Source organism: Dromiciops gliroides, chromosome 1, assembly GCF_019393635.1.
Source record: "Dromiciops gliroides isolate mDroGli1 chromosome 1, mDroGli1.pri, whole genome shotgun sequence".
In the NCBI taxonomy this organism is placed as follows: domain Eukaryota; kingdom Metazoa; phylum Chordata; class Mammalia; order Microbiotheria; family Microbiotheriidae; genus Dromiciops; species Dromiciops gliroides.
Window position 1 is genome coordinate 54,217,795 of NC_057861.1, and position 25,245 is coordinate 54,243,039.

A 25,245-nucleotide genomic window follows, 5' to 3' on the forward strand; every position below is an offset into this window, starting at 1 on the left:
CGCCTGATTGCGTGCCTCTGTCCTCCCCACGCTCGTTTCTTCCTTGATTTCTAGAGACCCGGACGTACTGGAATTCTGGATGAGACGAGTTAGATACTAGCCCCCAGCCCCTTCCCGCGCTCTAATGAAGAAAGGCGCTTCGGTGGGCGGGGCGCGCCACCACCCAGCTGTCCGTGAGCAAAGCGGTCAATAAAGTTTGCGAGGACTCCTTGTAGCGCGTGCGCAGGTCGAAGCTGCCGCGGCGTCGCGCATGCGTGGAGGGTCAGTAGGACGAGCTGGCTGCGGAGATAACGGCGGAGGGGCTCGTGGTGCTGGCCCTTATCGGCGCTTGGAGTTTCTGTGAGGTTCCCGGTGAGGAGACGGGAGCGGCCGCTTTGAGGTCCAGGGCCTCGCGGCGACAAGGAGGAAGTATGTTTGGCCAGGGAACCAGGGGAGAAGGGGAAGAACGAGGTCGCGAGACCCGAGGCCCGGGTCGTGTCTCGTGTGGGTCGGATATCGCGCCGGGGAGGTGGGGGATGGGGGCCGGGGAGGGCGCCCGGGTTGATGGAGCGCGGAAGAGGCGGGGGCGCGCGTGGAGAGGCCTGGGCGTGCACTGGGAGGGGATAGTGGGGAGGGCGCGCGGAGGGGGCGGGGGCTAGCCCTGGGAGGGAAATTACGCGAGGAGAGGAATGCCTGGAGGGGTAAGGGTTGGGGGGGGGAGGGGGTCTCTGCTGCTCGTAGTGGAGACTGGCAGCCTGGTAAGGGCCTCAGGCTGGGCTGGTGGGGAGACTGTACCCTAGGCTGATTGCCCCCCTTGTTAATGGACGCTCTTTGTTAGTGGACCTCCCTTCTTGGAGAGTAATTTAAATTTGTTTTTTTAAGTATTTTGCGTTTAACTTTATGTATTCGAGTCTCCCCAGTACTATGTAAGTTCCTTGAGGTATCATACGCACTGTTGAATTGTTACTTTTGTCTGTTTCGCACCTTACACGTTGAAGAAGCTTGATAAGTATGAAAATGAATTAACCTTTTCTCCACCTTGGCAAGTTGATTTTTCAGTAGCTCCTAAAGTGCCGGTCTGATCGTGTCATTCCTCCACCCTAACTAGCAAAGAAGTAGTGCGCAGGGGGCCTGCTTCTACATTAACACATGGAAGGACTCTGTCATGTGAAGTCTCACATCTTGGACTTTCCAGTCTCCTTCCTGAACTCTGGGGTCGTCTTTCGTCTTCCTCATCTGTAATGCCTTTCTACTGGTTATCATTCATGACTGAAGTACACTCCTCTCTAACCTCATTCCACTGAAGTGGCTTTCTCTAGAAAGTTAGATGGTTACTGTGGATAGAGCACTGGACCCGAAGTCAGGAAGACCTGATTCGCATCTAACCTTAGATATACTTCCTAGCTGCATGGACAGGTTACGTAACTTTTGCCTGCCTCAGTTCCTCATTGATAAAATAGGGATAATAATACTACTTCTCTCCCAGAGTTGATTTGAAGAGAAAATAAAGTATTTGTAAAGCACCTTTGCAAATTTTAAAGCTATATATAAATGCTAGCTAGTTACCTAGATTATTAAATTATCTCCTGGTTGTAAAATCCAATGGCTTTTTCTCAATCCTCATTCTTCTGGACCTCTCTGTAGCCTTTGACATACTTTCTTCTCCTTGATAGTTTTCCCTAGATTTCTGTCATTCTACTCCGTTCTTGTTCTCCTACACGTGTGACTGCTCCTCAGTCTCCTTTGCTGGATCTTTTTTAGCTCCTAGTTTTTGTAAAAGGGTCTTGACCCCACGTGGGATCTCCTATTGAATGTGGGGGGTGGAGAAAAATTTGGCAACTATTTCATATACCCAGGATTGGGTAAAAATTTCTTGGGTAAAAAGGGGTTACCAGTTGAAAAAGTTTAAGAAGCCTCCCCTTAGACATCTTAAACTCAACATGTCCAAAACTTATCTCATCTTTCCCCTAAAACCTCCATCCTCTAAAATTCCCTAGTGTACACTGTCTTTCCCAGTTAACTTGCAATGTTAGTGTCCTTCACTCCCTCCCCCCAATGTGATCTGTTGCTAGAACCTGTCAGTTTTACCTTTGTAACATGTCTTATATTAACTCCTTTCTCTCCTTTGATATTGATATTGTTTTGTTAACACTCTGGTATAGGTTGTAGTCACCTCACTGGAGCTATCACAATAGCCTTTCCAATCTCCTGCCTTGAGTCTCTTCCCAATCCAATCTGTCCTCTTTTAAGTTACCAAAGTAGTCTTCCTAAAGTGCAGCTGTGAACATGTCATTCCCCTATTTAATAAACTCCTTATCACCTCCAAGATCTAATATAAAAGCCTTTCTGTGACATTCAAAGACCTTCATAACCTGGCCACTTCTCTCTTTCTCGTCTTCTTATACTGTACTAACCCTCATGTAATTTACATTCCAGTGGCACTGGCCACCTTGCTTTCCTTGAATTAGACAACCCATGTCCCAAATCTGGGCATTTTCTCTGGCTGTCTCCCATGCCCAGATTGTTCTTCCTCTCCCACCTCCTGGCTTCCCTGGTTTCTTTCAAGTCTGAGCTAAAATCCTACTTACTGAAAGAAGCTTTTCCTCATCCCCTTTAATACCTTCCCTCTGTTGGTTTTCTCAAATGTATCCTTTATATCTTGTTTATGCATAGTTGTCTCCCAGTTAGATTGTGAGCTCCTTAAGAGCCAGGACTATTTTTTGCTTTTCTTTGTTTCCTGAGTACTTAACACAGTGACCAGCATATAGTTAATGAATGCTTGTTGACTGACTGACTTCTTGGAATCCTTAATTTCCTTTGAGATTGAGCTCAAGTACCCCCACCTTCTCCATGAAACCTTTCCTCATTCTCCTCTGGACCTAGTGCCCTCCCTAGCAAAGATGCCTTGTTTTTATTTTATATATAGTCTTGATATATTTATGTGTGACATGTTCCCTCCCTTGATAGAGTGTGAACTGTTTGCTTTGTATGCCAGCACCTGCCTCAGTGCCTGGCTCATACATAGTAAATGCTTGTTCTTACCTTGGTATAACTCCCTTTCCCCAGCCAACAAATTTATGCCATTTCAAATGAACCTTTACTGCTTTGCAGCATACCTTTTATTCTTCCCTGATTGTCTCGTTCTCCATGGCTATCCAGCATACACCACCCGTCCTTCATCTCTGTCAGTGAATGACTTGACCTCCTACCTTTCTGAGAAAACTGAGGGCATCCTTCTCTCTGGTTCCACATTTTAAGGACTCATTATCTTGTTTCTGGTTCTCTCTTCCTTGATCCAGTCTCCTAGGATGAGAGGATCATTTCCCTTGCTAAAGCTAAACATTCTCCATGTGCCCTTGCTCCTGTTCTCCCCTATCACTGCTGGCATCTCATCAGATCAGTCACTGGAATGCAGTGGTAAAGGGGAGCTCACCTTGTCACTGGGGGAGATACAGAAAGGAGGGCTCACCTCGCATTCATGTTCAGTTCAAGGCAGATGGAGAGCTTCGTGCTACTTAGATTTCTCACAGGGAAAGTTACAAGGCAAATGTTAATCAAGGAACATTTATTAAGTACTTTCTGTGTGCCAGGCAGTGGGTGAAATGCTGGGATACCAAGAAAGGCAAGCGTCAGTCCCTGCCTTTGAGGAGCTCATAGTCTAGCGGGGAAGATAACATGCAAACAACTAAGTACAAACAAGATATAGACAGGATAAATTAGAGGTAACCAACAGAGGAAAGAGACTACAATGGCAGTTAAGGGGGTTTGGGAAAGGCTTATAGGGGACTTTAGTTAAGACTTGAAGGAAGCCAGGAAAACCTGGGGATGGGGTGGTGAGGGACAGCCAATAAACACACTAGGAGTTGGAACTGGAGGATCTCATTCACAGAACAAGCCTGGAGGCCCGTCTCCCTGAATGGTAGAATATGTGTGAGGTGTGAGAAGACTGGAAGGGGCTGGCTTATGGAGGGCTTCAAAGCCAAGTGGGGGATTTCATATTGGATCCTGGAAGTAAGAGGGAGCCATTGCAATTGATTGAATGGGGCAGTGGCGTGGGGGGGGTGGGGGGTGTAACAGTCACAACTGCTCTTGGGGCAGATCAGTCTGACAGCTGGTATGTTCCTGTCATCTTTAATCTCTCCTTATCAACTGGCTTCCCTATTGTGTATAAACATGCCCAGGTCTCTCCCTTCACTTGACCCTGTTCCCCATCCTCTATCTCTCTTACCCATTCACAGGCAAATTCCTAGGAAAAAAGGTCTATATTTGTTGCCTTCACTTCCTCACCTCCCACTTACTTCTCAGCCTATTGTAATCTGTCTTCTGGCTCCACCACTTGACTGAAACCGCTCTGTCCAAGGTTACCAGTTATCTCCCAACTGTTAAATCCAATAGCCTTTTCTAAGTCTTCATTCTGCTTGACCTTTTTACTGCTTTTAACTCTGTTAACCATCCCCATCTCTTGGATAGTCTTTTTTTAAACATTGCTCTATCCCGATTTTTCTCCTGCTTGTGTGACTTCTTTCTTGTTTTCCTTTTCCTAGATCATCATTAAACTCTTCCTCCCCCAAAACTTGGGTATTCAATAATATTCTATCCTATGCTACTTTTCTTCTTTCTCCAGATTTTTCTCTCTTTGTGTTCATCAGCTCCCAAGGGTTTCCCCGTGTTTGGAATGTATTTCCCCTTCACCTCTACTTCTTGAAATCCCTAGTTTCCTTCAAGATTGAGTTCAGGAACCATAAAGCCTTTCCTAATTTCCCCAAATGTGCTTCCTCTCTCCCATATACTTAAGTGTATATTTTTGTGTACATCACCAACTGCCTTCTGAATTTTCATGCAGATGTCTTATTGAAAACTTAAATTCAGCAGTTCTAAAATAGAATTCTCTTTACCCCAGACTTGTTCCTCTTCTCCCTTGCCCTTTTTCGGTTATGGGAATCCCCATTCTTCTAGACATCTGGGTTTACAACTTCAGTCACCTTTTGACTCTTTCTCCCTTCCTCTCATTTCAGTTGTGTGAGAAAATGAGATTTGGCAGATACTCAAAGGCTCACCTGGAGATTAATATAAACTGATTGAATTAAGTGAGAGTGATTGACTGCTGATTAGCCTACTTCAAGTTAGATTGTAACCACACCTGGTGGCCCTTAAATTGGTATCCTTCTCAGAAGCTAAGGACTTTGAACTCAATAGGAGACCAGTGATGACACTAACCAATTAGCTTGAAGCAGTGTGTAGGGACCGCCTCTGCTCCGGACCTATAAAAAGCTTCCACACTCAGTTTGAGGGAGTTCTTGGTTGAAGCAGGCTCCTGGCAGAGGACTTGAGAAAGAACCTGACCAGGCTGGAACTCTAGGCTAGATAGGCCTTCTCTTAACTTTCTGAACTCCACGTGAATACCTGGTATGCTTTAATAAATGCTTAATGCCCAAAGACTAGTGCTAAAGCTTCTAATTTAAGTCGACCACACATTTAGATTTTAAACATCACAGTTGCCAGGTATTGTTGATATGATCTCCACAACATTTCTTCAGTCCTTTTTCTTTACCTGGCTAACCTTAAGTTAGTCCTGTTCACTTTTTACTTCAAATATTTTATAGCCTCCTAATTGGTCTCTTTGCTTTTCTAGGCTCTCTCCTTTTTTTATCAACCTGCATGGATGCTGAAGTCAACTTTCAAAGGCACATATTTATTTCTGTTGCCTCCAGGATAAAATAGTAACAGCCTGGCATTTAAACCCCTACGTAAACTATTTCCAACCTTCCTCTTATAGCCTCAAATCATATTGTTCTCCTTCACACATTTGGTTTCAGCCAGGCAGGTCATGTTAGGTGTCATCATAGAGACAGTTCAGGCTTTGGCGTCAGGAAGACCTGAGGCCAAATCCTGCTCCAGACATGCCTTAAACTCTTGTGCCTCTGTTTCTTCATCTGTAAAATAGGAATAATCATAGCTCCTCGGGGCCGGCTAGGTGGTACAGTGGATAAAATGCTGGCCCTGGATTCAGGAGTACCTGAGTTCAAATCCGGCCTCAGACACTTAACTAGCTGTGTGACCCTGGGCAAGTCACTTAACCCCAATTGCCTCACTAAAAAAAAAATCATAGCTCCTCCCTCCCAGGCTTGTTGTGAGTTAATATATAGCAGATTCTTTTCATACTTTTAAAACACTATATAAATTCTAGTTGTCATCATCTCTGCCTTTACACCAGCTGTTCTTCCATCCTCTTATGCATTTTATAAAACTGTCCTCTTCAAGACACAGGTATGGGCAGCTAGGTGGCGCAGTGGATAAAGCACCGGCCTTGGATTCAGGAGAACCTGAGTTCAAATCCAGCCCCAGACACTTGACACTTACTAGCTGTGTGACCCTGGGCAAGTCACTTAACCCTCATTGCCCTGCCAAAAAAAAAAAAAAAAGACACAGGTACTCCTTCCTCTGTGGAGCCTTCCCTTCTTTCTTTCCTTTGGTACCCCTTCTGCATCCCAAGTTGGTTAGTGCTTTTCCCTCTCTTAAACCAGATATTTTACTTAATACTTTCATGTATTTTATTCCCCATCCCCCACCAAGAATGTCAGTTCCTTGAGATGAGGAGCTATGTTGTGTTTTTATATCCAGAGCACCAAGTAAGCATTTAATAAATATTTGAATTACATTTAGCAACATAAAGGCTGAATGGGAGGGAGGCCAGACTGTAAGAAAACATGGGCTTTCGAAAGTGGGGTGGGTAGCATATAAAGAGGGTGTGAGGGAGGGGAGACTGAGCTACTTAAAAAGTGAATTAGCAATACAGACAGTATGGGAAGCAGATTGTACCAAAAGTCCTACAGGAATTCAGAGGAAGGAATGAGGAAAGGCTTCACAGGAGGGTAGGATATGTGGTGAATATTTCCATCAGCTAAGTAGGTTTGAACCTGATGTTGAAAAGGCAGTGTTGAGGGGGTGGGGCTCTTTAGAGAATTTTCATGAGGGAAGTGATGTCATATGATCAGGAATGGAGAATGGCAGACTTAGGCTAGATTTATAGAAGGTGTTTATGAGCAAGGTTACATTTCCCTTGGTGATCGACAGCTTTTGCCATTCAGGGTAGTGTTGTATTGAATCCAAAATAGTACGGGGAGTATTTGTCTAATTTCTGAAATTTAAAACTTTTGTTCTTGGTTAATTTTCCACTCATTCCTCCCATCTCGAATTGCAGATTTCTTTCCTTGGTGCACTGAAGTTCAAAGACCATCATCATGGATTTTCAACATCGGCCAGGGGGCAAGACTGGGAGTGGTGGTGTGGCTTCATCCTCAGAGAGCAACCGAGATCGAAGGGAACGGCTCCGACAGCTGGCTCTTGAAACGATTGATATCAACAAGGTAAGATCCAGTTGTTTCTTAATTACAGGAAGCCATCTGGCTCAATTTTTAGAGCTTGATATATTATCTCAGATTAGTGGATGTGAGCAATCTCTCACCCCACCCCACCCCTGGAATCTTTGCATTTTGAGAAGCAGCATGTTATAAAAGAAAGCTATCTGATAGGACTAGGAGTCAAGAGACTTAAGTTCTGCTTCCAGCGCCATCACTTGTCTTGGACAAGTTAACCTCTTTCTTTCTCAGTTTTCTTCAACCATAAAATGAGTGGCTTGGACAGTGATCACTAAAATTTTCTTTCAACCCCTAAAATTGTATGACCCTATCAATTGCAATTGAAAGAATTGAAGTAACAGAAACAGGATGGGCAACATCATAAGCCTTTCAATAATGAAATACAAGCTCTAGCAAAATGCCGGTACAAAATTGAAGAGGATATCATGGTTGAATTGTGGCTTTCCCTTGTTTTAGGTCCATGGCAGCCTAAGTAGTAGTGCATAACACTTTCTTTTCCATATTCGTTTCATTTTACTAACTCTTTCCATGTCTGCCACTGAAGTGGACCATTGTGTTTTCATGAAACTTGAGGATACTTGGGTCCGGCCGTGTGAACGTGAAAGTCACATTGCCTTTTCAGATTTGATCACCTCATCTCTAAAGTGGAGGAAATAATATGTTGTCTTCCCAAGGGTGGGACAAGGTAATCTCTTACTTGTCCTTCAATTCTTTGATATCTTTTTTGTGAAAGCATGTTTCCTAGTACCTCTATCTCTTTTAAAGAATAGCGGTCTATTAAATGATGATCAAGTTTAATATCTTTACTTTCCCTAATAGAATGAGCTACTCCTCACTCTACACCAAAGCTCCTCTCCCGAGATATCCTTGAGAACATGAACGGACTTTTTGGGGGCATGGGTCTTTGTGTCCTCAACACCTAGCAAATTTTCATATATCCAAATAATAAATGTTAGAGTGAAATGACTCTTAAGAAGTTTTTAGTTTAACTAATCCTCATTCTCCTTGGCCACAAGAGAGGGAAGTAGCCATCCCTAGGAATTAGAAAGATTCTGCTGTTAAAGGCAAAAGGAGAAACTTTCTCCCTTCCCATGTCCTTCAGATGGCTCAGGTCTGTGGGATCACAGTGTCAGTCATCAGTGACTCCATTAAGAGATCTGTCTTATATCCAGAGAAACAGTATGGTGAACCTTAGTTGAGTGCCTGGTGAAAAGAGGATTTTTCCTGTCGCTTCCATTCTGTAAGGGCTGTGTTATTTCAGGCAGAGAATTGAGCAAAGACAATAGTAAGAACCAAGAGAAACCAGCCTCTTTTGGTCACAGGCTCCTGTTTTATTTGGCACAGAGTAGCCCTTCTGATAACATCGAGCATGTTATTGTGTCTGTTTCATTAATATGAGTTATATTTTTACTTTTCTAGGACCCATACTTTATGAAGAACCATTTGGGTTCTTATGAATGCAAACTCTGCTTAACACTTCACAACAATGAGGTGAGTTATGTTGGCTTTGTGTTTTGAGTTTCAAAGTTTCCTTTTCTGAAGCAATTGGGTGGCACTGTGGACAGATCGCTTGGCCTGGAGTCAGAAAGACTTATCTTCCAGAGTTCAAATCTGGCCTGAGACTCTTACTATCTGTGTGACCCTGGGCAGGTCACTTTGTTGTGGGGGGGTGGGTTTAATTGATGAGGCGTCCCAAAGAATTACAAATCTCAGTGACTCAGTTTCTAAAGTTTTATTGAAATACTGTGCTGACCAGAGGGAGAGCACCATGGAGATAGGTGTCTCAGATAGGGGGAAAAAGAAGAATATTCATAGTGAGAAAAAGTAGGTCATCTCCTCCTTGTGGGGAGGTTCATGGGAGATCTTATCCTAATTTGGATTTCCTGGGGTCCTAAGACAACCCATGAGACAGGTACTTTTTTCCTTGGAGGTGTGTCTTGGGGGTTTATATGTCATAAGGTGAACCTAAGGGGACATTTCTTCCTTTCTGCACATGTTCCTAAAGGCATGCTTCAACTTGTCAGACCCAGAGGGTCTCTGGTTTTTGGTTTCTCGGTGTCCTATCATCTGGGAATATTAATGGCTATTAATGGTTAATGGCCCCTAGTCTGTTGATGGTGAGGGTTGATAGGGACAAACCTTCTTGGTTACTATAAGAACACAATCCTTAGCTTCTCTGCTAATCCTTTTAGGTACTATTGATAAGGACTCAAGCCTCCGTTTATGTTAACCCCCTTTTTAGCTTCTTCCATCAATTTCACCTTGTTTGCCTCGGTTTCCTCATCTGTAAAATGAGCTGGAAAAGGAAATGGTAAACCACTTCTTTATCTGCCAAGAAACCCCCAGCTGGGATGACAAAGTGTCGGACATGACTGAGCAACAACACAACAGATTGAGCACAGTAGTACCTGTAGTCCTATGCTGCCTTCAGCCTTTGTGGGCTTTTTCCCATGACCAGAAGTAGATGGGAATTCCTGGAGGGTGATGAGAGGCCAGCTTCAGAATACACTAAGTATGCCTGCAGAGTGAGGTCAAACCTGGGCAGATATTTCTCAGGGGCTACATATAAAACTATCATTTCCCTCATCCCTCTCTAGTCCATGAAACTAGAGCAAGTCTTCGACATCTGGTAGAAAACTGGTCTGCAAAATGCTCAGGAATATGAGTCACACTTCCAGCATTCACTCCAGTGTTTGTGAGTTTGATTGATGGTTCTTGGGAACCTTCAAAACATGGGGCGACATAAATAAAAACTGTTCCTTCCTCCTCTTACACCCATTTACTTCTTTTTTCCCCCCATTTTAGTTCTAAAGAGAAAATCAAAGTATCTTTATTAAAAAAAAATACTTGATTAGAATTAGATAACCTTGTATCCTAATTAAACTCACCTGGTTAGGATAATGGGTTGAAGTAATAAAATGAAATGTAATAGGGATAAACAAAGTCCTGTACTTAGGTTCAGAAAATCAGCCATATAGGTAAAGGATAAGAAGTGTGATTCAGTAGTTTCATATGAAAAAGACCTGGAGTTTGAGGGAACTGTAATTTTCATAAAACTCAGCAGTATGTTTTGTTAGCTAAAACAAGCAGACATGGTGCTAGGCCGTATTCATGGCAACTTAAAGGCAGGAACGATGGTCATATGGGACTCGGGCCTTTCCAGAGCCTTTTTGTGGTAGTGTATCCTGCTCTGGTCAGGGGCCAGGTGGAGCAGAGGAGGGCATCCAGGATTAGGAGGAGGAAGACTGGACAACAGGCCACAACTAGACCCCTAGCTAGAGACAGTGGGAGGGTGCAGGGGGGCAGAGTGATAGGCAGTCTTTAAGTATTTGAAAAATTGTCAAATAAAAAAGGAATTAAATTTGTCCCTTAGAACTGGTGAGTGGAATTTAAAAGGGTAGTAGGTTTCAGCCTGTTATAAGAAATCTCTCTTAATAATTAGAGCTCTCCAATAAGGCACATTAGTGCCTAGAAGTCTTTCAGCAAAGGCTAGGTGGCTTTTCCAGGCATATGATAAACAGAATTCACATTTGGGCTGACAGTTGAATTATATGATTACTGAGTTTCCATTCTCTTGGGGTTTGATTTTGTGACACCTCTCCCCCCCCCCATTTGAACTCAGGTCCTCCTGAATCCAGGGTCAGTGCCTTATCCACTTCGCCATCTAGCTTCCCTTTGTGAAACTTCTTATAATTTAATTTAGCCTAATTTCTTTTGTGTGTTTTTCCCCTGCACAGGGAAGTTACTTAGCGCATACTCAAGGAAAAAAGCATCAAACAAATTTGTAAGTATTTAAAATAAGACTCTTTAGGGATCTGATGTAGAATTATAGTTCTTATCTCCACCCACTGATTTCCCTGTCTTTAAGTCCCAACTAAAACTCTATCTTTCACAAGAAACTTTTTTCAACACTTCCTAATTCTAGTACCTCTCCAATGTTAATTATTTTCTTTTTATCCTGGATAGCTTGTTTGTAGTACATATTAGTTTGCAAGTTGTTTTAGTTTTCGAGCTCCTTGAGGGTGGGGTCTGTCTTTTGCCTCTTTTTGTATCACTGAGGGCTTTAGCCTGGTGTAAGCACTTAATAAATATTCATTGACAGGCTGATTTTGCCAGCCATTTCTTTTAACTTGGTTATTTAGTATTCACAGTGCTAATATGAAACACATACTGCTCTTATTTAAAGCATTATTTCTTGAATTATAAAGCATTTGTGGGTTCTAAGAAAAAGATCAATAGCTACAGGTAAGCACAGCCCCAAAACTGTATTCTTGCAATCAGTCAATGTGAAAAAATGGATAATTAGTTGGAAATTAGGCTCAGTTGGTCATAGAGCTAATAAGATGTATTCTTATTGGCCTAGAACACGGGTTAGCAAACTGTAGGACTGCTAACAATGGTTTCTACATTTTTTAAATAAAATTTTATTGTAATTAAAAATGTCAAAAACCATTCTCCTTACAAAAACTGCCCTACGGCAATAGTTTGCTAACTCCTGCTCTAGAAGCAATTGTTAATTGTCTCCAATAATGTCTCATGTCAGACACTTTGTCTCAATCAGAATATATATAAAATAATGAGGTGTCTATTTTTACTGTTAAAATATTTTTTTAAATTTTGCATCAGAATCCATTATAGATAATTGAGGAAAGTAAGGACACTAAAGAATCACAAGAAAGCAAAAATGTTAATTGTCTGGCAGTGAAACAAACACCCAAAGATGTTACTTGAATGCCAATTTCGAAATACAAAAGCAATATTAACTGTCTCCAATTTAGGTTTATGTTTTTTAAAAAATAAATTCAATGATATATTTAGATTTTTAGATCCCCTACAGTACTCCTTTCCTCCCAGCCCCACTCCCTCTTTCCAGAGAGCTGCTTCTTAAAATAAAGAAGGGAAAAAAGAGGAAGAAAAAATTGAGCAAAAGTAACCAATCTGTGAAAAAGGTTGTCTGGGGTTTTGTGCCGGGTTCAGTTCTCCTGGTCCCCTGGGCCAAGGAGCAGGGAAAGAGGTGTCCTTTTAGATTCCTTCTTTGGGGTCAAGCTTGGCCATTAGATTTGCACAGCATTTCACTTGGGTTCTTTCCATTAACATTGTTTTCATCCTTGTACCTATTGTTTTCCTGCTTCTTCCTTCACTCAATTTCCGTTTTCCCGTGTGTCTCTTCTGTATTCATCATAGTCATCATTCCTTACAACTGAATGATTTTCCATCATTCATACACCACATACATGCAGTGTAGTTAGCTGTGCCATTGACCATCCTCTTTCTCCTTCCCAGTTCTTTGTGCAGTGGAGCTAGTACTTGGCATGGTCAAACATACATGGAAACAAAGGAGGTGTCCATGGACTGCCTGAACAAACTATATGCCATGAGGGATGAAATTTTACTGTGCCTTAATTCAGAGAAGCATAGGCCAACTTAGATGAATGGGTGGAAAAGGAAGTTAACAAAATCAGATTTACTTTTAAATAGTTATATCAGAAAAAAAAAAATAGTTGTATCAGGTTGATCCTGATGTGGTATGTAGCCACATTTAAAAAGGAAAAAATTCTGTGTTTCTAGCAGAATCACAAAGGAATTTAGAAATAAAATAGTAAATTCTAAATCAGCTTTTTAAAAAAGTGAAACTGTGATGAACTAAACCAAGCCAGAAATCTGGTTTAAGCAGAAGGGAAATGAAAACTGTTATGAATCATCTTAAAAGATGAATTAGCATGTGCAGTGTTACAGTTAAAAAATACTTACTGATTGTATTAGTCATATCCTTTTCACTAAGTTGCTTATGATTTGTCCTAAGACTGAGGCTTAAAGTTTTTAAAGTTATTGGTCTTATGTACAGCAGTACCAAAGTTATAGTCACGAGCATTTAAAGTTCAAAATCATTTTAAAAGGCGTTAGTTGACAAGCATTTGTTTATTAAGTTGACTATTAGTGCCGGGCACTGATTAGGGCTGGGAGTACAAAGAAAGACAAAACAGTCCCAGGCTTCAAGGGGCTCATACGTCCAAACAAGATATATACAGAGTCAATTGGAGATAGTCTTAGTGGGAAGGAAGAGCATTCCATTTGTCTGGAAAGGCTTTCTTGCAAAAGGTTTGATTTTAGCTGAGACATCAATGAAGGCAAAGGTGAAGTGGTAGGAAATGCTCGGCGTGGAGGACACCTAGTGAAAATGTAAGAGTCAGAAGTGTCTTGTGTAGCATCAGCAGATGGAATTTCAGACGGGAGCAGAGTGGTGGTGGTGTTTGTCCTTTGTTCTTGAAGAGGGCATGACATCAGGAGGCGATTCACGATTCACTTGCAGAGAATCAGGTTGAAGTGGGGGAGGGCTGTGCAAAGTTACCACTCTCACTCGCTCCTCTAGAGCCATCTGGGCCAAGGAGCAAGATATAAGAAAGGTAGGAGGAGGGCCAGGTTATGACGGGCTTTGAAAGCCAAACAGTTTTTATATTTGATCCTAGATTTTAATATGGAGCCTTTGGAATTTATTGCATAGGGAGATGACGTGGCCTGACATGCAGAAGATTTTTTTGTTTTGTTTTTGTTTTTTGTTGGGGCAATGAGGGTTAAGTGACTTGCCCAAGGTCACACAGCTAGTATGTGTCAAGTGTCTGAGGCCAGATTTGAACTCGGGTCCTCCTGAATCCAGGGCCGGTGCTTTATCCACTGCCCCACCTAGCTGCCCCTAGAAGATTTTTTTGACAGCTGAGTAGAAGATAGTCTGGAGTGGGAAAAGACTTGTGGCAGGGAGACCACCCGACAGGCTCTTACAATAGGCCAGGTAGGGAGTGATGAGGACCCACTCTAGAGTGGTAGCTATGTCAGAGAAGAGAGAGGGTTCATAAGAGATATGGGGGTTAAAGGCAGGCAGGAGTTAAAGATGACACCTAGATCGTGAGCTGGGGTGACTTGGGAGAAGGGGAGGGCTTGGGGGTGACGATAATGAGTTCAGTTTTGAACACATTGAGTTTAAAGTGTCTGGGATATCTCGTTCAGGATGTCCAAGAGGCAGTTTGAGATGTGGTACAAAGAGGTTAGGACTTGGTAAATAGATCTGAGAATCATCTTCATAGAAGTGATCATTTAATCCATAGGAAATGAGGTCATTAAATGAAATAGTATAGAGGGAGAGGAGAGGAGGGCCTAGGACAGAGCCTCAGAGGACATCCATGGGTCCAAGATGTCCCCTGAATTTTATTTAAAGTGTTTCTGTTACTACTACAAAAAGTTTGAGAACCATTGCTTGAAAGGTATATGTCAAAACATTGTTTGAAACCAGCTGAGGTCATATTGAGGTTGTTAAAATTCTTGTCACTCTACCCAAGCTGTCCATGCATTCACAAGCAGAGGGACTAGATGATGAGTGGAGGCAACAAGCAAAGCCTTGGAGAAGATCCCAGAGTTCAGAGCTGTCACAGTCGGGGGCTCAATTTTGATTGTCATAACTTAGGACTCTGAGGTAAGGAAGGAAGGGAAGGATGTCTGAGAGGCAGCCATGACAGTTTGGAAAAGGGACTCATGACCATATCACTGATTAGCTCTGTGACTTTGGAGACCCATAAACCCCCTGCTAGCAAAAGGCCCACTTGGCAGGAGTGCCAAGGCAGTCACTTGGTTAGCTGCTCCCTAGATGGGAGTGAATGGTTGTTGCAATCCTTTAGGTAGATAAAGATTTACACTTCACTTAACTGGAAATGGAGGGTCAGATGACATCTGAACTTCTTTCCAACTCTTCATTCCTTTTTTCTCATTCTATCCTTGCTATACCCTTTTGAAACAGGCAAAACAAATTTGATTATTTGTTTCTAGGTGATAAGAAATGGACATCTGTCCATAGATGATAAATTTAGAGTTGGGGGGGAGAGTGTCACAGAACAAGAAATTGACAGGGACAAACTACAACCCAGGCCTCCTGGCCCCTAGCCCAATACAATACCCTTTTCACTACAATCAGGGAATTCCCCCTAAAACCAATTTAGAGACACAGCAAGATACTAACCCTTTGTTGTGGCTGACTGTAGGGCTCGAAGAGCAGCCAAAGAGGCCAAAGAGGCTCCAGCCCAGCCAGCCCCAGAGAAAGTCAAAGTGGAAGTGAAGAAGTTTGTGAAGATTGGTCGCCCAGGCTACAAAGGTATGTGACTCTGCACCCTCAGGCAAAGCAGAATTGTAGTACGGAGCAGCAGGTGGTCTCTGCAGCTGCTCTTTTGCATTTTCAGTAAGCTTTGTAGCTACTGTAATCAATGACCCTGAAACCCTCCCTGTACCTATAGAAAGACTCTTCATCTCTGGAATTCATACCAGGAATCCAGTCAACTACCCAAAGTCTCCTCCTAGCTCTTTCTATGGACCTTTCTGCCATACTTGATAGCTGTCTCCCCCTCCTTTGTGAGGTGTTCAGAACTGGGCAGCCTGTCTGACCGGGTTATGTTTAATCTTACCTTGTTAAGTTCTCCTTGGTCAACAGGAACGCTGCTAAGGGGAAAAGGGTTCTATTCATTTTCCTTTAAAATGAGTGTTTTGCCAACCATCTCAGGCTAATGTGTAACCTTAATACCCTTTGCCCTTCTCTGCCTCTCCATCTTGTCAGCGATTTTTACCTTCTGGCACAGGAGTCTCAGGCTCCCTGTGTGGCACACCACTTGATACTGCCTCCCTTCTGCTAGAGGACAGCACTCAGTGTAGAAGCAATGATCCTTCTCTAGATCCAGCATAGAAACCTGGGCTTTCTTTTTTCCTTTTATACTGATTTATGAATGATTGAGGGGATTACCATCCATATCCCCCCCCCCCTTTATTGGTGTTTATTTCAGAGAGAGTTGCTCTTGGGGGAAGTTCTGTAGGTCGGCTGGGCTGCTTTATGGAGCCAGTAACCAAAAGCCCAAAACCCTTTATCGGGCAGGCACTTAGCTTTTTGGAGCTGAGCCGCCCAGAAACCCATATGACACTCAAGTCATTTGCACTTCATCTTAAGCGAGACTGATCCAAAGCCTGGTACAAAAAGCTTAGAGAGCTTCTTCATCTTTATAGATAGGCTCTTGGCTTTGTGGCAGGATTTGTTATTCTCCTGCCACACTTCTTTGACTTTACTGCTCTTATGTGTTTCAATTGATGTTATTGTCATTTTGAGAAACATCTTCATACCAGCAAAGTTATTGGTCACCCCCAGTGGTGGAGGGAGAGCAAGTAGCCTGGTAGGAAGGGACAATGCAGACACCAGTGAATATGATACATAGGATTATATAGGCTTTAAAGAGGTACATGGTAGAGGCAGCTAGATGGCACAATGGATAGAGCACCGGCCCTGGATTCAGGAGGACCTGAGTTCAAATTTGGCCTCAGACACTTGACACTTACTAGCTGTGTGACCCTGGGCAAGTCACTTAACCCCAATTGCCTCACCAAAAAAAACCAAAGAGGTACAAGGTAGTGAGAACTGAGGAATGCAGTTTTTACCATGGGAAGTCTTGGAAAACTTCATGGGGGAAGGGGCATTTTTTTTTAAGTGATGTATTGAATTTGTTGTTTACTTAAAAGGAAAAGCAAGCTTCATGAAAGGTAGCTTTATATTTTCATGTGCATTGGGGGAGGTAGCATTTTAATTGGACCTCTCATCATGGGTAGGAATTCAGCAAGACAGTAGGGGAAGGAGGACAGTGCAGCACTGGGGATGGCACAGGTAATGGCAGGAAAGTGCCAGCATTTGAGGGGCAGAGTGCAGGGCTCTGAGGGTGACCCAGGACTGGACTGCTCAGCTAGAAAGAAGGAATGGAAAGTAAAGCTGTGATGATGGAGTATACCAGCTTTGGGAGGGTTTTAAATAATGCCTTGGAAAGGTATCCTAGCTTCCCTTGTTAGGCACAAGGGAGCCTCAGACAGTGTTTGAGCAGAGGAGTAATGTGACCAGAGAGAGACGCTTAAGAAGGATTATTGGAGGCATGACAATGAGAAGACTTGGGTCAGGAGGATGTTATGACAATACAGGCTTTAGATGCCTTGTTTGTTTATCTTTGTGTCTTCACCGGTACCCAGCACCATGTGGTTCTGCACATGGTATACCCTTGATGTTTCGTGAATGAAGAGTCACCCTGAGGGAACTTAAGCAACATTTTCCTGATAACAGGATCAGAGGGTCATAGACCCTCTGCGCCATCTGGTGCAAGGCCCTTGTTTTACAGAGGACATACTGAGACCTGGCAAGGTGAAGGAACTTCTCTGAGGTCACATAGGTAGCAAGGAGCAGAGCCAGGGTTTGAATTGGGGTGTTCCTGACTGGAAACCCATTGCCCTTTCCACTGTACTATGCTGTCTTTTGTGCGTAGTGCAAAGGGAAGTATACCTACAGTAAATATTGTTTTAGTCTACTTTGCAGATGCCAGGGACACATTTTAATTTTATTTTTCAGTCTTTACAGTTTTTTCTTTTTTTCTTTCTTTCTTTCTTTTTTTTTTTTTTTTTGCAGGGCAATGAGGGTTAAGTGACTTGCCCAGTGTCACACAGTAAGTGTCAAGTGTCTGAGACCGGATTTGAACTCAGGTCCTCCTGAATCCAGGGCCTATGCTTTTATCTGTTGTGCCACCTAGCTGCCCCCTACAGTTTTTTTCAATTAACAAAAATCTCCTCTCCACTCTACCTTCTGCCATTGGGGAAAAAACTGGGGGAGATCCTTGTAACGTATGCATAGTCAAGCAAAAATAATTACCCCATTGACCACGCCCCCCAAATCTGTGATTGAGTCTGAACAGTGAGTACCCTCAGGTGGATAGTGTAGTGTTTCATCGTGGGTCAGAGGATACCTTTCAAAGGATCCAGCATCTGCTTTGATCAGATGGTACTTGATGACCGTCTCCATTCAGGCAGGCAGCATAGCAGGTTTGCCAGCTCTTTGTGCTGCCTGTGAAATGGCAGATGAATGTGCCCCTCTCCACAGGCAACATTTTGTAAGTCTGTGAGAAGCAGGTGCCTGGATTTCTGGAATAGAGCAGACAGCTTGGCCCTTGCAGCCTGGCGGTGATGCTTGATTCAGCAGGCATGGAGCCACTTTCTGAATGTGTTCCATTAGTCTAGTGCTAGACACAGCAGAGTGTATAGAAGAGCGCGTGGTCTTTGCCTTCAAGTTTCTTATGGTCTGTACCAGAAAATAGTGTAGGACACGACCTACTCTGAGTGGTCTAGCTCAGAGAAGAGGAAGCCTGAGAAGACTGAAGTCATTGGGGTGGCCTTGGTGAAAAATCAGTATTTGGGCTTTGTTGGAATGACTATCTACTACTTTGTCTATGTCAGTGACCAAGCAGCGGGACACGGAGCTGGGCCAGCAGAGCCTCCTCTTCCAGGTAAGGTGACCTCCCCACACCCCACCACCCTTTATAAATGCTCATGATCCCTCTTTTCCTTATGAGTTCTGATTGGCCTGCACGTGATCAGGGCTCAAAAGAGGCCAAAGGCTCCAACCTGACCCTACCTCTCTGTGCTGTACTGTTCTGGCTGAGCATTTCCCAGGCGTCATCTCCATGCTTCCCCCCGACCCTGCCCCTCTTAGTAGGAAGTTGACTGAGAAAATGAAGCCCCTGTCGATGCCTTTTAGGTGCTAACTTTGCCCCTTCTTCCTGTTACGTTAACTACACAGTACTTAGTTGTGCTTCTTGGCCTACAGATTGACTATCCTGAGATCGCTGAGAGTATCATGCCACGCCACCGGTTCATGTCTGCATACGAGCAGAGGATTGAACCCCCTGACAGACGATGGCAGTATCTTCTGATGGCAGCCGAGCCCTATGAAACCATTGCTTTCAAGGTAATGTGGGGGACATTGGAGAAGTTGGGGTTCTTTCCCTTTGCCCTTTTGTGCTTCCCACCGAGTCACTCTCTTCTTCCTCTAGCAGTTTCTCCAGTGTTTATTGAACCTGTGGTAGCCCTAACATTGTTTTAGGGCTGCAGTGGCAGGCAAGGGCAGTTGCTCTAAATCTGATGACCTGTAAGTGAGAGTATTTATCCATCCCTACTCTCAAAAATTTAGTCCACTCGAGGATACCGGGAATATAAGAAAAAATGCTTTAAGACAACAATAGGGTGGTAGGTAGATTTTAAAGCTGGACATTAGCCCTTACACTAGTACTTTCTTCCATTCTTGGATGATCCCAGATGCATCTATCCTTCCAAATCTTCTTCTGAGCTCCAGTCTCACTCCCAATTGCCTATTATTCATCTTCAAGTAGCTGTCCCATGGCCATCCTTAGTTCAACATATCCAAAGCAGAACCCATTATCTTTCCCTCCAGTCCTCCCCACTTCCATACTCCTTCATATCGATGAGGGGTTCACCCTCTTTGCAGTCACCCTGGTTCATAACTTGCGCATCATCTTTGATGTCTCACTCTCCCCTTACAGTCTGTTGGCATTGTCCTTTCTGCCTTCACCACATCTCTCCTTTTTCCCTTGCACTGGCTAACTTTCTCTCCACGATGCTCTTCCCCCCTCACAAGCCTTGGTCCAAGTAGCTCCCTCTCAGGTCGCCTTTCATGTATTCTGTACATATCTTGTGGGCACCTACTTATCGACATGGTGCCAGCTCTAACTTGCATTAGAGTGCAGGTTTCTTGAAGTCAAGAACTATTTTTGCCTTTCTTTGTATTTCCAGAGTTTAACACACACCTGTCACATGGTGGGCACTTAACAAATGCCTGCCGATCCACTGTTGAGGGCCCTTCTAGCCAAGGCCAGCCTACTAGATGTGCGCTTGAGCCCATCTCCTCCCATCTTCTCCAGCATGTTCCTCCCTCATCCCATCTGTAACCTGCTGTCTTCATACATACCCAAGTTGCTGCCATCTATCCTTAAATAAAAAACCTTTGCTGGAACCGTCATTCCCTCAAGCTACTGTCCTTTATCTCTCCTTCCTCTTGTTAACATAGCTCTAGAGAAAGCAGTCTCTGTACGCCTTGCCTCTATTTCCTTTTTCACTCCTCAGGCCTTTGCAGTGTCCATTCTGACCTCATCTCTGAAACTGACTGCACTCTCCAGAGTTACACTGTGACCACTCTCTTAATTATCCTACCTCTGACTGCTCCTCCATTTTTTATTGTCACTCCTTGGCTAGCACATGGTCCACAACAGGCCCCTGCACAACCAGTGTTCTCTAATTCTTTGTCCTGGGTCCGCTTCTCTGCTGTCCTCTCTGCCTTCTGTCTTGGTGACTTCTTTGGATGGTTTAATTACCTCCTCTAGGCAAGTGACATGTAGATCTTTATATTCAGTTTCTCACCTAAGCTTTGAAGAGTCCTGCAGCATCACTCTGTGCTTATTGGACATTTCAAAGTATATGTTGTGAAAACATCTCTTAAACTTAGTATGTCAAAACCAGAATTAATTCTCTTTCCTCCAAACTCATCAGTTTCCTTCCTGGTTTCTGGCGCGGTCACCCAGATTTGTCACCTCAGTATTATCTACAGCTCCTTACTGTGCCTCACCCCATAACCATCTCTTGCATTCAGCTTATTCTTATTACTCACACAGCCACCACCTTAGTTCAGGACTTCATTCCCTCTTACCTAGACTGAAAGAGCCTACCAGTTGGTTTCCCTTCCCAGTCCGCCAAAGAGCTGCTGAAATGGCCGCTTCTTAAGGAGACATCTGACCATGTCACTCCTCTAGTCAGTAAATTGCACTTCTCATACAGTTTTTCCTGATCCTCTTGACTGGGCAGGTAGGTGGCATAGTGGATGATAGAGTGCTGGGTCTATCATCAAGAAGACCTCGGTTCAAATATGGCTTCAGACGCTAGCTATGTGACCCTGGGTGAGTCACTTCACCCTGTTTGCCTCAGTTTCCTCATCTGTAAAATGAGCTGGAGAACCACTCCAGTATCTTTGCCAAGAAAACCCCAAATGGGGTCAGGAAGAGTTGGACACGATTGAAAAAGACTAAACAATAACAGCCTCACAAGTAGTACTCTGCTTTGCAAGCTGCCTTATGTTTAACTGCCTTATGTTTAATCTTGTATTTATTGAACTTACACACGCATGCATGCACCAGTCTCTCCTGAGAGAGACTTTGTTTCTTAAGAGTAAGAATTGTTCCATTTTGGTATATACTCTTGGCATTTAGAACAGATTCTAACCTGTACCTGGCACTTTATTAATCAATTGATTGAAAGGACCTCAAAGGTCATTTAGTCCAACCCCCTCATCTTACAGATGAGGCAAATGAGGGTCAGAAAGTTTAGGTGACGGGGCAGCTAGGTGACACAGTGGGTAAAGCACTGGCCCTGGATTCAGGAGAACCTGAGTTCACACTAGCTGTGTGACCCTGGGCAAGTCACTTAACCCTCATTGCCCCGCCGGCCCCCCCCCCCCCAAAAAAAAAGTTTAGATGACTTTTCCAGAGGTACACAGGAGGTCAGGGGCAGAACCAGGATTTGAACCCAGGACCTCTGATTGCAAATTGAGCACTTTTCCCACTATGCCACACTTGTTTGTAGCCAAGAGCTGATTATGTGCTATAATCATTAAGTATAATAGGAATTAGAAAGTGGCAGGCTGGGAGGGAAGCTTCTTGGAATGACAAGACTTGAACTGGAATTTGCAGAATGGGTAGGATTTAGCTGGGTAGAGAGGGGTGGTGGTGTCACCTCAAGTTTGGAAAACAAATAAGTGGAAACCAGAAATCGGAGGGTACATGCACCTTGTCTGGAGTGAAGGGTTTCTGTTGGGGAGTAAGGGGCGATGTGGTAGTTAAACCCCAGAAGCCAGATTGTGATGGTCAGGGCTGGTGTGCCTGCAGAGAGAATTTTTAAATCCTCCCTCTAGGCATCCCCATGCCTGTCACTGGCTTCCCCATGTCCACTCCAGGCATTCTCATATGTCCTGTTGATTCTTGTCCCAAGAAAGATGGCCAGGGTGAGGGTGGGGGGTGGTTATCCCATCTGGACAGGCACGTAGCCAGCTTCCTCCAGGTCTAAGCATAGATCTGGGGACAACATCCATGGATTTGTAGCCTTCAGAACTCTGACTGTGCATATGGAATTCCTTTCCCTGGGTGGGCCGGAAGTACTCATGTGACGGGATAAATGAACCTGTTGTCCTTTCCCCCACCAGCATCGTTAGAGCTCTAATTAGAAGATGCTGTTTGGCTCTGAGTATTAACATCTTACGTTTCTGACTCAGAAGCAATCCTAGTCTGTTACTGCTCTGAACTCGGGGCCTTTGGCTCCATGGGGGATATCATGGGATCTGTGCATTGTACCAGTATGGTCTCGAGCCCTTCCCTCCCCATTCTTAGCATCTCTGTATGTCAGCGTGCCTGGAGGGGATAGAAACAGACATCTAAGAGACTATCGCTCAGCCGTCCCTGTCTGATCTCTTCCTGTTTGCTCAGGTGCCAAGTAGGGAGATTGACAAGGCTGAGGGCAAGTTTTGGACCCACTGGAACAGAGAAACCAAGCAGGTAAGCAGATAAGAAAATTGGCCTAAATGTTGTTGAGCTCTTTGCTAATTTGGGGGTCTCTGTAACCCCTGGTGAGCCAGTAACTTCACAGGCAAGGAGAGTGGTCCCCTTGGTTCCAGATGGATAGTCCCCCAGGGCTAGGCATTACCAAATCAGAATTCCATTGTATCCTGTGACTAAATGTTGACTTGTGCAGAGGGGAGGCTTCTCTGGCTAAGATCCGCACTCCCAGCGACAAGCTTCCTTCTGTGTCTGCACCCAGCGCGAGCTGGAGATCTCAGCACTGCAGCTCACAGGGAGGCCCTTGCTAGGAATGGGAAGCCCTCTACTCTGGCCTGTGCGGGTCATGACGGTTGTTCACTCAGTGAGACTTGGGAGACGGGAGGTCGGCCCGGTAATTTGTGGCTTAGAATAGAGCCTCTCTGGACATTTGTTTCCCCTCCAGATCTCAGAGAGAGGCCTCTGCGTCTGCTCTGAGGGAAGGAAGCAGCTCCAAGCAAAGCTTATTGAAGTTCCCTGGGGAATGTGGGGCCTGCAGGACCGTGAGGTCTCAGATTTGCTTCTTCATCTTTCTCTTTTCTTTCAGTTTTTTCTCCAGTTCCATTTTAAGATGGAGAAGCCTCCTGCTCCTCCAGCCCTCCCTGCTGGGCCTCCTGGGGTGAAGCGGCCCCCCCCCCCACTGATGAATGGTTTGCCTCCTCGACCTCCTCTGCCAGAGTCTTTGCCACCACCGCCTCCAGGCGGCATGCCTCTGCCACCCATGCCTCCCAGTGGGCCTGCACCTCCTGGGCCTCCTCAGATGCCCCCTCCTGCACCTGGAGTTCATCCCCCTGCTCCTGGGGTTCACCCTGCAGCTCCTGGGGTTCACCCCCCTACTCCTGGGGTTCATCCCCCAGCTCCTGGGGTACACCCCCCAGCTCCAGGAGTACACCCTCCCGCTCCTGGGGTACACCCTCCCGCTCCTGGAGTGCATCCCCCAGCTCCTGGGGTTCATCCTCAGGCTCCAGGGGTACACCCCCAAGCACCAGGGGTTCATCCCCAAGCTCCTGGAGTTCATCCTCAGGCTCCAGGAGTACACCCCCAGGCTCCAGGAGTACATCCCCAAGCTCCAGGAGTACACCCCCAAGCACCTGGGGTTCATCCTCAGGCTCCAGGGGTACACCCCCAAGCACCAGGGGTTCATCCCCAAGCTCCTGGGGTTCACCCACAGGCCCCAGGAGTACACCCCCAAGCTCCTGGGGTTCATCCTCAGGCTCCAGGGGTACACCCCCAAGCACCAGGAGTTCATCCCCAAGCACCAGGGGTTCATCCCCAAGCTCCTGGGGTTCACCCACAGGCCCCAGGAGTACACCCTCAAGCACCTGGGGTTCATCCTCAGGCTCCAGGGGTACACCCCCAAGCACCAGGGGTTCATCCCCAAGCTCCTGGGGTACATCCCCAGGCTCCTGGGGTTCATCCCCAGGCTCCTGGGGTTCATCCTCAGGCTCCAGGGGTTCATCCTCAGGCTCCTGGGGTTCACCCTCAAGCCCCAGGTGTACACCCCCAAAACCCAGGAGTACATCCCCCAACTCCTATGCCCCCAATGTTGAGGCCCCCTCTTCCCTCGGAAGGACCTGGAAATATCCCTCCTCCTCCACCAACCAATTGAAAAGCTTTTGCTCCTCCCCCTCCATTGGGTTTTATCTACATTGCGTCATTTCCCCAAAGACAAATTTGGGTGTTTTTTGTACAGGGGTTTTGAACTCTGTCCTCAAAGTTAATTAAATAGGTTTCTACCTTGTTTACGGTGAATGGAGTAATGTGGAATAGTCTCATTAAGCTACTGTAGAGCCCCGGTCAGCAGTCCCTTGGAAGTAGCCAACCACTTCATCACCTTTCTCCAGTTACTATGTATATTGGGTTGAGGAAGAAAACTGCTGATTGTCTGGTGCTATGACTCATGCAGATGTTTCTAAGGAACATGTTGGGTCGGATAGCCCTCGTCCTTTGTCTTGTTGAATCGGTGGACTCTTGACACCCTCCCAAGCCTTGGCAAGAGTTCCATCCAACAAACATCTTCCCAGAATAGGCACTGTGTACACTTTTCCCCATTAAGTCTTGAGTTTGTCACAGCAGATCTGCATCCTGTATTTTTAATAGGTATAGCTTCCCAACTCCAGCACTTTGCTTGAATCTTAGAGTCAGGGGAGGGAGGTGTATGCATGTCTCTGAAAACATCTGATATGGGCCTTAGGTGGGCTGCAGATTTTGAATACTCTGTAAAGCCAGTTTTTAAGAGACATTTTATATTCCTGTTGCGTTGTCAATTTGAGCTTGGTACTAATGGAGCCAAGGTCATGCATTTATGTCGAATACTCAGCTCCAACCCCAGGCAGGTGTTTCACAAGCATGCCCACGTAACCTGGTAGGTTGGTGACTTAGAATCTCCTTCCAATTCCCTCCCC

At 44.9% G+C, this 25,245-nt stretch overlaps 1 protein-coding gene across 1 annotated transcript; it reads left to right on the plus strand.

Moving 5' to 3' along the window:
- Positions 1-56: 56 nt before the first annotated feature.
- Positions 57-24,596, plus strand: SF3A2 (splicing factor 3a subunit 2). The gene is made up of 9 exons (XM_043977784.1): positions 57-408; positions 7,181-7,346; positions 8,778-8,849; positions 11,096-11,142; positions 15,386-15,495; positions 18,645-18,694; positions 19,015-19,155; positions 22,733-22,801; positions 23,388-24,596. The coding sequence occupies exons 2-9, from the start codon at positions 7,221-7,223 to the stop codon at positions 24,447-24,449; spliced, it is 1,677 nt and encodes a 558-aa protein (XP_043833719.1). The 5' UTR covers positions 57-408; positions 7,181-7,220; the 3' UTR covers positions 24,450-24,596.
- Positions 24,597-25,245: the final 649 nt, after the last annotated feature.